Genomic DNA, 15,473 nt, shown 5'->3' with positions numbered 1-15,473 from the left:
TTACCCTACTGCTCCATCTAGCGGCAAACCCTAGTATTTCAATCAGATTATTTACATGACATTCAAGCATATTGAAATGCACAAGCATTTGGCAGAGAAGACAAACAGACAAGTTGATATCAAGGTACTTTTATTGATCTTGCTGTAACAGTGTCCACTGGCATTGGCATTTCATTAAAATTAAATTGAACAGGGTCTCAAAGAAGAAAGAAAATACAGTTTCCAATTTCTGCCACATTAGATAAACCATTCAACCTAAACCTCATCAAACAGAGAGCTAAATGCATTTCTGAAAGTTTCTGAGACCTGGGGAAAATATGAAGAAAAATTAAGCAGTGATCCTTTTTTAGAGAGAAAAAAAAAAGAAGCAACTAAACGTCTATACTTCAGAGTTGAAACAAGCTGGGATTTGACAAATCTATTACAGAAGGACAGTATTTCAACTTCCCTTTACTGTAATTCATTATTACTTGAATATGACTCATACAAAAGTCTATAAATCAAACCGGAAATGAAAGTGTGAATCTAATTGTCAAGGATTTCACCAGTACTGAATATTTTATAGAAAGTTAACTGCAACCGATCAAAGTCGAACCTAAACCGTGTTTATTTTTTAACCAGTCCATTACTATTACAAATATTACACTGCTGTATCTGCAAATCTTTCCATCTCTGTAAGAAAGTAAATAATAACAAACATGTTTCCAAAAATATAATGTTTTCTAGTAAAACATAGCAATATCTTGATCTTATCCTCAACTTGAAAGTTGGAAAGAAATCAAACAGAAAGGAACTGATCCTGCATTTAAGGTATGAAAGGGAACTGTATTTGACACAGCTGCTCAGCTTAGTAAAGTAAGGCATGGATACAGAGGCTAAGCACAAGAGATCACTGTGTGAGAGAGAGAGAGAAAAAAAAAATTCTGTGCTTCAGAGAATGACCAGAGCACAGAACGACACAATTAAAGTCATGAGAATAAGTCTTATCCTCTTTAAGTCACTTTGTTTGGATAATCTCTTTGCTTAATTCTATTTCAATATTAAATCAAACCTTCTCGCCTTCCACAAGATTTGGCATCCCAAAAAAACTCAACATCTAAATGATCTGTGATAACTAAAGACTAAAAAGCAGACCAAAAGAACATGCATAGAAGAGCATTGGAAAGATTCAATTCAAGTTTTCAAGATATTTGATCTGAATCAAAATATGAATGTCTGGTCACTACAAAACTATCCATCTTTCAAAGGATCGTTCACATTGTGTGGCTGTGAGACAGACAATAGTAAAATGACCAAAACAACACTTCAGTGCTTTCCTACCTTTGATTTGATTATCAAGGTTCGTAAGGATTGTAGTAATCGGAAAGTGACAGTAGATGTCACAGCTGATATTAATGTTAAATATTCACCGTGCTATTTCTCCCATGAACGGAGCCATAAGATGTGTACTTGTTAGGTACATAACGCAAGTGCTTCCTGAGACCAGCTCTCTTTTTTTCATCGTTTCATAAAGCATATTAAACCCTTGATCAGTCCAACGGTACTTGGTATTGTCTACCTTTAACCAGACGATGTGAATTAAGAGCTGATGTTGACATTTCAAGTGTCTCGCCATGCAAAGGTAGGTACAAATCACACTGTAAGCAGGACAAATCTGAAACATTCTCTCTGACCTAAGGTAACAGTTTGGTCTTTCAAAATTGCGATCAGATGTTATTACTTAAAATTAACCAGCTAAAAGGGCGAAAGGAAATTAGAAGACTACGTACTGAAATTCTGGGGTAGTTCTAAATAAAACTAGAAAATTTGTTTGGCATCGTAATCCTACAAAAATTTGACTCAGTAATTAAGGTCTGTGGTCTGTTTTTGGACAATTCTATAAAATTATTGTTCTGAGCTGAACAAATAGCTGAAGATAAAAATCTAGAAAAAAAGTCAACTGTTTTAACTGATATAAAAGACTTGGAATGAATACGGAATCCTTTCATTTTTTTTTAATCAAAAGTATGATTATCCTGCTGTCCCTTTTAAATAAAACTAGAAAAAAAAGATCCAGTAATTGTTTTGAATGGGAAAAAAAGATCTTACATTTGGGAGGACATGAACATACAGATAACTGCATTTCCTGACTTGAGTGCAAATCAGTTTACATGTGAACCAAGCAGACTGCATTAAGGGTATCAACTGGAACAGTGTACTCTGATCTATCAGCAGTGAATCTCTGATGGCTGATTTGTTTATGAGTCTATTACGGTAAATAGGTAACATATCCGGGCACTTACAATACAGAATTTTTCCCTTGCTCTGTGACTTAAGCAAGCACAGCTGATGGCTGCCCTGAAACCTAAACAAAAAGAGCTCAACAGGCTCTCAGGTTAACTTTCAGGGCTCCAGCAGCCCCACTGGGCAAACTTTTAGTCATTTATCCCCATGATTATGCAGCACCCAGCAGCTAGAGAGAGCTAAAGGAGAGGGCTCACAACATTGGTTTCTACAAGCCAAGCCACTGGCACACAGGTACCAGGTAATTAATCATTCTTCTTGTTGGTTCCTCTTCTTTAGATGTCCATCTCAAACTGAGCATCTTCACCTGCAACAGACACACACACATAAAAACAATCATGCATGACCATTAAAAGAGAATAGTATGAGCGAACACTAGTCTAACCCTTGTCAACCAGACCCATAACTGTTTGTGTACATATGATGACTGAGCACAAAGCAGGGAAGTTCCAGTTTGGTCAGTTTTAAAGACTAACCTTGCCCTGGCTTGGCATCATGGTTGTTGATGTTGTTAGCCTCATTCCTCTTGTTTTCATTCAGAACGTTCTTGCTTGTCACTCCTGGGATAACCGGCAGGTGTGCTGGTGGGGTCTGGGCGATGGGTGAGTTACGCCGGTCTAACAGGAACTTGCGATCATAGATTATTCGGGTTCCTGCATTGTCATAATAAACATACTGTTATAAGCTGGTTTTATTACATAACTACCAGCCTGCATAAAATTTAATAATCCTGAAGCAGTCCGACACATTTCCTTTATTGTTACAAGGACGAAAAAACAAGTCACATTAAATCATGACAATTGAGTGCACTTTGCCAACAAACTTTTTTTATGATAATCATCTGCCTTAAAGTGAAACACATTTTAATGCTTTTGAAATCACAAAGACTAATTTAGTATCAATGGTTGCAACAAACAATAAAATTAAGTAATGACTGACAGCAATCAAGACACTCGGTAGGGTGTTTACTGCTACACGTGCCGTTCTCTGTATGTTTAATCTAATGCATTCCTTTGTTCTGCTCTATTCTGTCCATCAGTCACTGCGGACCAATCATGTTGATCAGAGAGTCGCACAGGCGGCGCTGTTTTTGTTTTGAACTACATGGCTCTGTCTCAAAAGCACAGGAAGCAGCCTTCCTAGGCAACATGTTTTTGTCATCGTCGATTAAAACGTCTCGACATTTTGAGCATCATCAGACTGTCAACATGCAAGCTAACTAAACGTTCCTACGAACCCTAAAAATGCTGTCTAAACAGGTTGAACGCTAGGTTTTGAGACACAGCCTTTTATGTGGTTACGGCTTCCTGGCCAACAGAGGCCACCCTCTAACATTAGACGGTCTCCACACAAACAACAGGCAAACGGCTGCAGATATAAGCCTGGGTTATTACCTCCCGGGGTGGTGGAGAATAAAGTGCCTCCAGGAGTGGTGCAATAGTCGTGAGGTAGCTGCGTTGAGTCGTTGATCAGCACCGTCCTGGTCGGGATGGCCCTGCTCTCACTAAGCTGACGACTGGACGACATTGCACTTGCTTCGGGTGCTAATCAGAGTCGAGCGACAAGTTTTCCCGATGGAAGGTAAAAAACCTCGGGCCCTTTCCCCTCGTTTCTTATCGCTTTCCCAAGGCTTTCTTAACGTTCAGCTCGTCCTCCCAGCCGTCAGCACCGACCCCTCCCTCCGCCAGGCAGGAAGCGAAGAGAGCTAGGAGGATATGACGTCAACGGAGAATTACGTCGCACAAACGCCCACTCCGCGAAACGTCATCGTCATATTCATTTTAATCTTTAATATTCAGCGAGGAAAGATGGTTAGATAAATAATAGAATTATATATTTTTATTAGAAAATAAAGGTAACGAGAGCGTACGTATATAATATAGCGAATAAACATATTCTGCATGCTTCAGATTATATATAATGAATAATTTTCAAATGTTTTAGAAAGAAATCTCATATGCTCACCAAGACTGCATTTATTTGATAAAAATGCAGGAAAAACAGTAAAGTTGTGAAATATTATTATTATCCCTCAGAAATCATTCTAATATTATGATTTGTTGCTCAAGAAATGTTCAGGGTTTTTTTTCTCCCTTGCTTAATATATTGTATAATATTTGGATTTGGACACTTGACAGTCGGTTAGATTGAGAGAACGCCTTGCTGACCAGCTAAAACAGGTGAACTGTTTAGAAAATAAAGGTAAGACTTGGCCAGGCTGTAAAACTAACTCAAACCAGCCAAAAGCAGAAAAAAAGCAGCTTAGATTGAGGATTTTAGGTGCAAATATGCAAAGCTGTCTTAGTTTGAAAACATTCAAAGTTACCGCATTCAAAGTGTGATATTTTATATTTCCTTTCACCAGATCTTCTAGCACCGTTTATCACTGCCGATTCACAAATCAGATGCACATACACTTACGTCTTTTGCGCAATTCAGTCTCTGCGCATGCGCGATTTCCTCTATAGCACTTCACTGCTGTCGTACCGGAATCAGCACACAGAGCGCACAATATGAGTTTCTCCACTGAAGAAAGAGGAAACCCTAACACTTTGAGTTATAGGATTTATTTGAGTAAGTATGAACTCTGTTCTCGGGGATTGGTGATGAGAGGTTTGTACGGTCAGGACAGTTCATTGATTTAAGATGAAAGGGGCTGGGCCGCAAGTCCCACGTGTCGCTTTTTTTCGCGTCATTTATGACCTAAAACCTAATCAATTTAATAAATTTAATGATGTTACGACTTAAGTTGATATTCGATGCATAAAGTTTATTGTAATGTCTGATTAATTGTAGATTTGTGCAAAGTTATTCTCAGTTTGAAGGAAGTAAGCAAGCCTGATAAACCGGTTGCATAGTAAAAACCGAAAGTCCCAAAAATGATATTTTATTATTACCAACAGTGCAACATCGCAAACGATGTTATTTTTGTTTGCATTGTTGGTATAACCTAAGCTCATTAAAATGTGTGAATGAAGGACGGGTAAATCCAAGGTTGCTCATTGGCGCACTTGGTTGCTTTTAACACATTTTCATAGAATATCTCTCTTTTTTTTCTGTTACACTGTCTGCAATGTTTAAAATGATTTCGGATGAATAAAATATTAAGTTACTAAAGCAGATATACTGGACTATTTTCCACAAAATTGGGTGTGCTTCGTTTATTTTAGTTGCCAACTGTGCATTAGACATCTCATCCATAGCAGCAGCATGACGTCTCTTGCTCTCTTCTGAGAAGTAAAATTATTGACAATATCATTATTATTAACTTGTGCTGTGTAACGCAATAATTCACTTCAATATATATATATAATATTCTGTCATCGCTAACGCATCAAATCAGGCTTTCTTCTTTTGAACACCTAACGTTAGTGAGAAGTTGTGCAGAATATCTCAGCTTTCTGTGAACATGAATAGTGGTGTGATAAATTCTGTTATGTTTTGGGTTATATGATATGCTTCATAAAAGTCCATAAATGCACGCATAATATACAATTTAATAAAGTTTAAGTGCCTGGGCTTGACCATAAGACATTTCTGAATGTCTGATATACTCTTATAGAAATACTTCCTTCACACAGATATATTCATTTATATATTCAAATATCACACAGATGTATTCATTTTTTTTTGCTTTGAAAAATAAAAACTGGGGGGGGGGGGTACATAATGATACATAATCATTGCATGTTATGTATCAGTTTCAAGATAAACAACAGGACATGGCATCTTTTATTCAGTTATTTTTTATTTGTGCCTTAATATAGAAATCAGGTGCTCAGCCAGGTTTTAAGTGATCAGATAACACTGATCACATAAAATCAGGATCAGCTTCCTTTTTGAAATATTTATTTGTACAGAAATATGTTATGCAATTCAAACTTTTTTTTGTTTGTTTTTTTCCAGAGAACTCCGATGGAAAGTACATTTCAGCATTCCATGACATACCTATGTATGCAGATGAAGCTCAGGTACAGTATGTTAATTTAATATGTTATTAGTTTCTCTTCTCCTAGTCTCAGTGTAGATCCCCCTACCTTATGGGACCCCTTTGGCAGTGAACGGCCATTTCACAATCCAGCACAGTGTATATCAGCTCTTTATCGGGTGAAGGGACTTGGTCTGTTAGAGGAGTGATCTTTACCCTTTCAGTAGTGTCATCTTAAATCGTTCAATACTTTGGACTGTTCTGATATCTTACCTTGATTAATCATTCTCATGGCTTTACATATTTTTTTTTTTAATAATATGAAGGTTAAAATGATGGGAATGTCACATTTAAAATGTAAATGTAAAAATTAAAATGTATACAAATGTTCCCTTTTTTATAAAGAAATCTTTTTTTTCTCTCTGTAGAACATTTTCCACATGGTTGTTGAAGTACCACGATGGACAAATGCAAAAATGGAGGTAAAGTATGACCAACAGTACAAAACTACACCACTTGCAGTATAACAGAATAAAACAATAGAATAGAGGACTTTTTAACAGGCTATTTATTTTGGAAGGTCATATATTTACACACTTAAAACATGAATGGTGACAGTACAGTTAAAGGGAAAAGACTTTTAACCTACATTTTGTGGTGGGTTGTGTATTGACATTTAACCAAAATAATGACTCATCAAATATTTGGTGTTTGTATGTATAACATTATGGTTTACTTTTCAGATTGCTACAAAAGACCCACTGAACCCCATTAAGCAAGATGTGAAGAAGGGCAATTTGCGCTACGTGGCCAATGTTTTCCCCCACAAAGGCTATATTTGGAATTATGGAGCAATCCCTCAAGTAAGCTTTAAATCAGCACTGATCACACATTAAACACAAAGAATAAAACAGACAGAAGGTAGAAACCGCTTCAGTTTAAACCACTACTCTTCAAATATTTGGGGTCAGTAATATTTCTTTTAATGCTTTTGAAAGAAACCTCTTATGCTTGCCAAGGCCGCATTTATTTGATCAAAAATACTATAGAATATTATGAGAGATTACCATTTTTAAAAACTTGTCTTATTTAATATATTTTAAAATGTTATTTATTTCTGTGATGGGAAAGCTGAATTTTCAGCAGCCATTTCTCCATATTTCTCTACATTTCTCCATTCTAATATGCTGATTTGCTGCTCAAGAAACATTCATCTTTTATAACATTATAAATGTTGTGATGGTCACATAAGTGTTAATTTGTTTAAAAAATCTTATTGACCCCAAACCTTTAAATGTCAGTATATATGCATTCCAGCTTCATGTACAGAACTTTAAACTGATTCTTTTAGTACTTGATGCCTTTAGTATGGCTTGTCAATATGAAAAGACGGTTGTACAGATTTTCCTTCATTGCAGGAGAAATATGTTTATTCCATCTCACTGCATTCCAGTGATCTTGGTGGAGACAGTTTAGCATTTTTAAAAACCTTTCTTGTAGATGTGAATTGCATGTACCATTGTGTCTTTTTTTCCCCCTAGATTTTACAACGACTTTCTTTAAATCTTTTCTGACAGACTTGGGAAGACCCTGGGCACAAAGACAATGACACAGGGTGTTGTGGTGACAATGACCCAATCGATGTCTGTGAAATTGGAAACAAGGTATAGATATCAGTGTTTGTCTTATTCTATGAATTAAAGCCAAATTTATAAAGCAAGCTGTCATATGTGCAGCTACAGTTGGATTAGATAAACAAACCCCACAATGCTTAATCTTCACAGGTGTGCTGTCGTGGAGATGTTATCAAAGTGAAAGTGCTGGGTGTTTTAGCAATGATTGATGAAGGTGAAACTGATTGGAAAGTCATTGCAATCAATGTTGATGACCCTGAGGCAAAGGACTTGAACAGTAAGTAACACTCGTTGCTTTCCACTTGACTTAGAAGAGAGACACATATGTAATTGTTATCATTTTTCTGGTGTGAAATATAGACATTGGTGATGTGAAGCGACTCAAGCCTGGCTACCTTGAGGCTACAGTTAACTGGTTCAGGAGGTACAAGGTACCTGATGGGAAACCTGAAAACCAGTTTGCATTCAACGGAGAGTTCAAAGACAAGGTGTGTATTTCAGAAAGTTGTTGACAACAAGCTTTAATTTGTGATTGGTCATATTTGTCATATAAATATTCTACATTTATTCTAGAACTTTGCTATTGATACAATCAAAGCCACACATGGCTTCTGGAAGGCACTGATCTCACAAAAAACCAATGCTGGAGAACTAAACTGGTAAGGAAATGTTTCTTCAGTGGTCTGCACTTGTTTGCTCATTTTGCATAGTATTTTATTTCAGTTTGACGGTTTGCACTTTCATTTTCAATCACTACAGATAACCTGTTGTAGACATGGTTTACTGCTGGAACACATCAACATAATATAAAATATAAAATAATTTTCTTTGCTTCCACACCCCCGCGCCACCATAAGTCATGTTGCTTTTTTCTCTTTTACTGTGCAGCAAGAACACGTGTGTCTCAGAGGGAGACAGTCCATTCTGCTGTTCGGCAGATGAAGCCAAAGCAGTTGTTGATGGAGTAAGAACTTTGTTTTTGCTTTCAATTAATTTATTCACTGTTTTATTAATTGCACATACAGATGACTAACAGTAATAGCGGTTCCTTATGACAAGTAAGACTTCACTAGTGTGGTAACTGAAACTAATTTTTCTTTTAATTTTTCAGTCTTGCCCATGTGGAGAAGCTAGTCCAGTTCCAAGCTCAGGTTTGAATTTGTTTTTCTTTTCTTTTCTTTTTTTACAGTGAAACATCAGATCTGTCCATTTTAAAAAATATATTTTTACTGTTACTTATCCATTCAGTTTGAGTTTACGCTTTTTCTTTCAAGATTTGCCGTGATATTTACTTTGTTGTGCTGTCTTTTTCAGTTGACAAATGGTTCTACTATGCAAAGAACTGAAGAACATAACACTGTGAACGGACCAGTCTGATCATGTTTCGAAAATGTATGTCATTATCTGTCTAGAATAATGGTATTTTATGAAAACGGGCACTTAACACCTTATCTGGGGACTGAATCTCACATTAACATTTAGGGGAGCTAACCAATGTCTTGCTAAGTTAAGTTATATTCGATAATGGTTAGATAATCTGTGTAACAGATGCTAAAGTTAGCTAATAGTCTGGCCAAACTCAGGTACTGTAAGATTCTGAACAAATGCTTTAATAAAGCTTTTCTCATATGACACTACTGTCAGACATTTTCTTTTTTGTTAATACCTTTTGTTCTGTATTAGATTGTCTTTACATAATTGAAATATTCTGTTGATTACTCCAGCTCATGTTGTTTCAACCCACATGACTTTCTTTGTTCTGTGCAACAACGGATATTATGCTGGCAGCCTCATTTACTTTCACTGCATGTTTTTTCCCATACAGTGTAAGTGAATGGTGACTGGAGATGCCATTCTACCTAACATTCATGGAACAATGTCATACAAGTGTGGAACAAAAAAATGATGACAATATTTTTGGATGAACTAATGCTTTACCATGTAGAATTTCAACAACAGTTTAACTTTTTTTTTTTCTCCTACACTACCCCTACCATTCAAAATTCTGGGGTCAGTAAGATTTTTTGTATTATACTTCTATTCGGGCAAGGATACGTTACGTTGATCAAAAGTGACAAGAAAAACATTTATAATGTAACAAAAGATTTATGCTTTAAATAAATTGTTCTTTTGAACTTTGTTCATCAAAGAATCCTGATTAAAAAGACAGTTTCACTCATATATATATATATATATATATATATATATATATATATAGAATTACGCAGCAGAAATGTTTCTTGAGCACCAAATCAGTATATTATTATGATTTCTAAAGGATCATGTAACACTTGAGTAATCCCTGCTGAAATATAAGCTTTTCATAGTAATAAATTACCTTTTAAAATAGAAAACAGTTCTTTTAAATTGTAAGAAGTTTTCACAATATTACTGTGGTTTTGACAAATGCAGTCTTGCAGTGAGAATAAAAGACTTGTTTTAAAAACATTTGTAAAAAAAAAAATCTTATCGATCCCAAACTTTTGAATGTAAAGTCTTAGCTATCAGAACCCACAGCCGCAAGTCGGTCAACATTTAGCAACCAGATGCCAGCACATTAACCTACAATCGATCTGAGACCACCCTATGCAGCTACGCAGTTCCGGTTAAACGTCAAATTCGGGCTGTTTTTTTAGCAGCAGAGCACAGACCGGACTGACTGGTCTACAACAGAAGCGAAACCTTCCAGGTATTGGCACGAATATTTTCCTGTTACAACGTACTGTGTCCTGTGCTGTTTACATATGACGCAACCATAAATTTAGGCATTGGCTACAATGTTTAATAGAAACATTTTTAACACCAAAAGCCAGGTTTTAAGGTTTTATCTATAACGTTATAGTGAGCGTTTTACCTTTACAATGCTCTACTTTGCTCATTCAACTTCAGCATATGTGGCTGTTGTTTTGAGTGTGTTTTAAAGCGCCTCCACAGTATAGACGCGTTTCTAGAAAACGCGCGCTAAACATTTGTGCTGTGTACACTGCGATTACATTTAAGGTACAGTTGGGGAACAGTAATATGTACTTACACATGTATTCATCTTAATTTACAATGCAAACCCTTATTAATGTGTAAAAATGCACTTGAATTTGATCGTGAGTTGCTCTCCTTTGAGTGACAGCTATGTCTGTGTGCTATATCCATGGCGTCAAGTGACAAGGTTTCACAACTAGAAATAGTTTCTTGCTCATGTTATGTGCGGGATATTGGATAATAGCTACGAGGGGTTTATGTTTCTTTTCTTAAATGCACTTTTGGACACAAAACGTTAACTTGGATCATTTAGTAACGTAGTATCAGCTGTTTTTCACCTGCTTACAGTAGATTTAGGTAAAGAGCTTATTCTGGAGTTAGCAGAGCCCCTTGAAAAGTCTTGGATCTTGTACTGCATAGAAACCATTCTCTCATTCTGCTGCTATTTTATTTCAGGGAACAGGCTACAAAAATGTCTTTCATATTTAATTGGCTGTACAGAGGTTTCAGCAGTGTGTTACAATTATTAGGTAAAGTATCAGACAGATACTGAAATACTGATGAACACAAATCATAATGTAGCTGATCTTTCATAATCTCATTTCATTTTAGGACTCTATAAAAAGTCTGGTAAATTAGTTTTTCTCGGATTAGACAATGCTGGAAAAACAACATTATTGCACATGCTTAAAGATGATCGACTTGGGCAGCATGTTCCAACACTTCACCCTAGTAAGTAGCCTAAAGTGCCACGTTTTACTCTTTTAATATGAGCTGTATGCATTTTATAAGGAAGTACAAAAACAGAATGGCTTATTCTTACAAACTGAATTCTATATATGTTGAAGGTATCATTGTACACGTTGTACCATATCTTGTCTTATCTGTTAGCATCTGAAGAACTGACTATTGCTGGGATGACTTTCACAACATTTGACCTGGGTGGACATGCTCAAGGTAAATATAGCATTTATTAATAAACGATTAATATATTTGGAATTTAAATTTCAGGAATTAAAAAAAAAAAATCACCACTATAGTTAAAAGTAGATTTATTTGAAAAATATATATAAACAAATTTGTTTAGAAATTCTAGAACAACCTTAAACACAATGCAAATTGATTTGTCTATTCTTAATCCTCAGCAAGAAGGGTTTGGAGGAATTATCTTCCAGCAATAAATGGGATAGTGTATCTTGTTGACTGTGCTGACCATGAACGTCTACTAGAAGCCAAAATTGAGTTGGATGTAAGTGTACTTTTTACTTTTTTTAATTTTTTTTATAAATATAATCAATGGATTTGTCTATACCCAAGTATTTACTAATGAATGTTTAACTTTGAACACATCCAAACTGTCAGAAAAAAGGTACAAAGTTGTCCGCCCCGTGAAAGTTTTGTACCTTTGTTTGACATTGCAGTGCACTGACTTCAGTGCGCTAATTTAAATTTCTTCCCAGTCCCACCAATCAAAAATCAGCCATGTATTTGAATAATAATGGGGGCACCTTGCTCTTTAATCATAGGCCCTCTTAACTGATGAAACCATCTCCAATGTGCCAATCCTTATTTTGGGGAATAAAATCGACCGTCCAGAAGCAGTTAGTGAGGATGCGCTGAGAGGAATATTTGGTCTCTATGGACATACCACAGGAAAAGTAGGACATTGAGGGAATATATTTAATATATTTATTACTTGTACAGTATATTTAACAAAATAAATGATATTTTCTGGAGCAATACATGGTCTTTTGTCTCACACAGGGGAATGTATCACTGAAAGAACTCAACCTGAGGCCAATGGAAGTGTTTATGTGCAGTGTGTTGAAGAGACAAGGATATGGTGAAGGTTTTCGATGGCTTTCTCAATATATTGATTAACATATTTAATGTGTTTATAATTCAAAACCTGTGTATCCTTATTTATTAACTGATTATTTATCTTGTAATGAAACTAGTAACCAGGGGTGTTATATTATCTGAGCCTATAAAATCCAGTGTGGTGATAAAGAAGACGTATTTTGAGATATGCATTCATTCAAGCTACAGTAGCAATTACTTACATAAGTTACGTTTACCTTAACTGTAATTTATGCTGTTTCCTTTTCTAAAAGCAGGGATAGAAATACAGTTTGCTTTAACAGTTGACTGAGCTGGGTTATTTTAAGAGGTGGCGTCAAGTTACAAAACGCTTTTTTCAATCCAGTGTCAATTTTATACCATGTGAAAGGTAAACATACCATTTGAACATTTGAATCACAAATTTTAATTAGGTGAACATCACTTGTGCTGTAAAATTCTGATGTGAAATCATCAGAAGATACAGAATCAGTGTTTTTTGTTTTCATGTTACATTACCTCAGTGCCTTAATGTTGGTGTTTTTTTCCCTATTCTGTATTTCCCACCTGTTCCAAGGAAAAACTTCTGAAGTGATTTGGTGTACATTGCCAATGTATACATGCTTGCATATTAATATTACACGAGATTTAAAATGAAATATTTCTAATATATAAAAAGTACAAATATTTGATTTGTATGTAGTATTTTGATACATTTAAGACTGTGCTTATGTAGCACTCAGTGCCAGTGATGTCTACATTAGCCTGTTTCAACACAAAACTACCTGACTGTGTAATGAGTACTTGTTGACTGCCATCTGTAACTTATTTGCAGTTATGGCATGAGAGTATATAGGCTTTTTAATTAATAGAAAATATGCCTGTGCAATAGAAAATGTGTCATATTACTTGGTCACTTTTAACCTTGTACATAGGCTTTTGTGAAAGGATTGGGATTTTCAATGCTGCTTATCTTTTGAAGTGGCTGATTATGTACATGCCACATGTAGCACTTTGTAGCATTTATGCACTGAAGTAAGCAAACAAAAATAAAATATATATATATGTATATTGAATTTTTCATGTGTACTTTGATCTCAAATAAATCATACATATGTATATGAAATTATGAATCGCAGAAAGCAATTTGAATAAACATTTGAAACAACTGTGACATCCTAGTGAAGTAAAAAAGAAAAAAAAAGGTTATTTGGCCGTACTGAATCCTTATCTTTGTGACGAGACCATTAGAATGAACTAGCACATTGTCACACAAGAACACAGTCCAATGTATAAGGGTGTTTCTTCAACTTTTAGCCTTGTGAAGTTGAATAAAAAAAACTTGTTCAAAAGTCACATAACACAGTCTCATAAGTTTAAATAATTTGTCTAGTTTTAAGGTCTGTAAGAGAACAAACTTAGATTACAAGAGAAATTGTTAATATTTTACATTTATCCGACCTGCAATGAACAAATGTCATTTCCACCACATCTCAATATACAGCTGTTATTTAAATATAGAATAACTTATGCCATTGTCTAAGATCATTTTTGTAACTGGTTTTACCAGATTTTCCACAATGTACAATAATTATACATTTGTCAATGAGATAAATTAACTGCCCTAAGGACCAAATGCTGAACTGTACACCTGTCACACTCTGAAATGTAATATTGGTTTGGGTAAGAGCTTATTAGAAAATAAATAACTTGAATTCTCATAAATTGTGAATACATTTTTAATGTGTGATGAGAACTTTTTAAATATTTTTAAAAAATGTGTGGTGATGGAAATGACCGTGTGGTGGTGGAAATGACAGGGTGTTGTGGAAATGACAATTAATTAACGTGAATGTAGAGAAACAGCAGAGATATTTATCAGAAAAAGTCTTAAACTCATCACACTCATTAAACTCAATTTACAAAGTCATTAAACATATCAATTGTACTTTGTAACCATAAATGTCATTTCCACCACAGAGGCAGTGTGGTGGAAATGACTGTGGTGGAAATGCCATTTCTGTAGTTTTTTGTGAAAAAATGGAAGATAGCTTCACTGATTAGCTTTGAATTAATACTAGCATTTCATGCAAAATACTCTTATTTAACTTAAAATCTTTAGCTTTTTAAAAACACCCTTGAAGGTACAGCATGTTTGGAAATGACGTAGAATAAATATATTAACTGATCAAGCAATATTTACCTTGATTTTTCTTCACATGTTGTTGATGAAAATTTAAATTCCTTCTATGTCCAACATGTGCTCTGATGTCACTGAACAATCTTTCAAACAAACTTTTAAAGGGACATTACAGTGTTGTGGTGGAAATGACACCAATACTGTGTGACAGCTATATTTTGTATAAAAAGTAATATTGATAGTGGTCTCACATTAAATACTATAATGTATTTTAATTCTTTTACTAGTGCTTAATTCAGGTACATTAATAGTTACTAGATAAGTCATATTTTTAAACTGTATTTTCATTGTTGAAGTTTAAAAGTCTGGGTGTGCGACAAGGAGAAAACAGTGATTTTGTCACCTATAAGGAGGTTGAAAAGTATGAAACAATCAAACAGAAAGGTAGTAAAAAGTTTTTAAGGTGGTTTTATTGTTAGTTTGACAAAAAAAGAGGAATTTGTCCAAAATTATATGTATTTTTAAAAATATGACCAAAGAACATAAAAGTGCCCATAGTCTAAGAATCACCCATAAACGACGTCTGATTTGTTAACGAAACTTTCTTTGGAGTTGGATCTTTTCAATGAATCCGTTGAACCGGTTAACAAAACCGGTTAATGTCTTGTCTATT

General features: G+C 35.0%; 3 protein-coding genes across 3 annotated transcripts; 2 read left to right on the top strand and 1 right to left on the bottom strand.

Annotated features, from left to right (window-relative positions):
- Window positions 1–113: 113 nt before the first annotated feature.
- On the bottom strand, window positions 114–3,989 carry eif4ebp2 (eukaryotic translation initiation factor 4E binding protein 2). The gene is made up of 3 exons (XM_058796251.1): window positions 3,678–3,989; window positions 2,760–2,936; window positions 114–2,590 (listed from the first exon to the last, which is right to left on the bottom strand). Exons 1-3 carry the CDS (start codon window positions 3,808–3,810, stop codon window positions 2,559–2,561), a joined length of 342 nt encoding a protein of 113 aa, XP_058652234.1. The 5' UTR covers window positions 3,811–3,989; the 3' UTR covers window positions 114–2,558.
- A 708-nt stretch (window positions 3,990–4,697) lies between these two features.
- Window positions 4,698–9,477, top strand: ppa1b (inorganic pyrophosphatase 1b). The gene is made up of 11 exons (XM_058796250.1): window positions 4,698–4,857; window positions 6,190–6,254; window positions 6,640–6,693; window positions 6,955–7,074; window positions 7,789–7,875; window positions 7,996–8,122; window positions 8,206–8,333; window positions 8,419–8,504; window positions 8,734–8,809; window positions 8,957–8,996; window positions 9,160–9,477. Exons 1-11 carry the CDS (start codon window positions 4,797–4,799, stop codon window positions 9,189–9,191), a joined length of 876 nt encoding a protein of 291 aa, XP_058652233.1. The 5' UTR covers window positions 4,698–4,796; the 3' UTR covers window positions 9,192–9,477.
- An 885-nt stretch (window positions 9,478–10,362) lies between these two features.
- On the top strand, window positions 10,363–13,729 carry sar1ab (secretion associated, Ras related GTPase 1Ab). The gene is made up of 7 exons (XM_058796006.1): window positions 10,363–10,534; window positions 11,278–11,351; window positions 11,434–11,553; window positions 11,713–11,778; window positions 11,967–12,070; window positions 12,348–12,479; window positions 12,586–13,729. The coding sequence occupies exons 2-7, from the start codon at window positions 11,294–11,296 to the stop codon at window positions 12,700–12,702; spliced, it is 597 nt and encodes a 198-aa protein (XP_058651989.1). The 5' UTR covers window positions 10,363–10,534; window positions 11,278–11,293; the 3' UTR covers window positions 12,703–13,729.
- Window positions 13,730–15,473: the final 1,744 nt, after the last annotated feature.

Source organism: Onychostoma macrolepis, chromosome 13 (genome assembly GCF_012432095.1).
Source record: "Onychostoma macrolepis isolate SWU-2019 chromosome 13, ASM1243209v1, whole genome shotgun sequence".
In the NCBI taxonomy this organism is placed as follows: domain Eukaryota; kingdom Metazoa; phylum Chordata; class Actinopteri; order Cypriniformes; family Cyprinidae; genus Onychostoma; species Onychostoma macrolepis.
The sequence above is the reverse complement of the archived record's forward strand: the minus strand, read 5'-3'. Positions and strand labels throughout refer to the sequence as shown.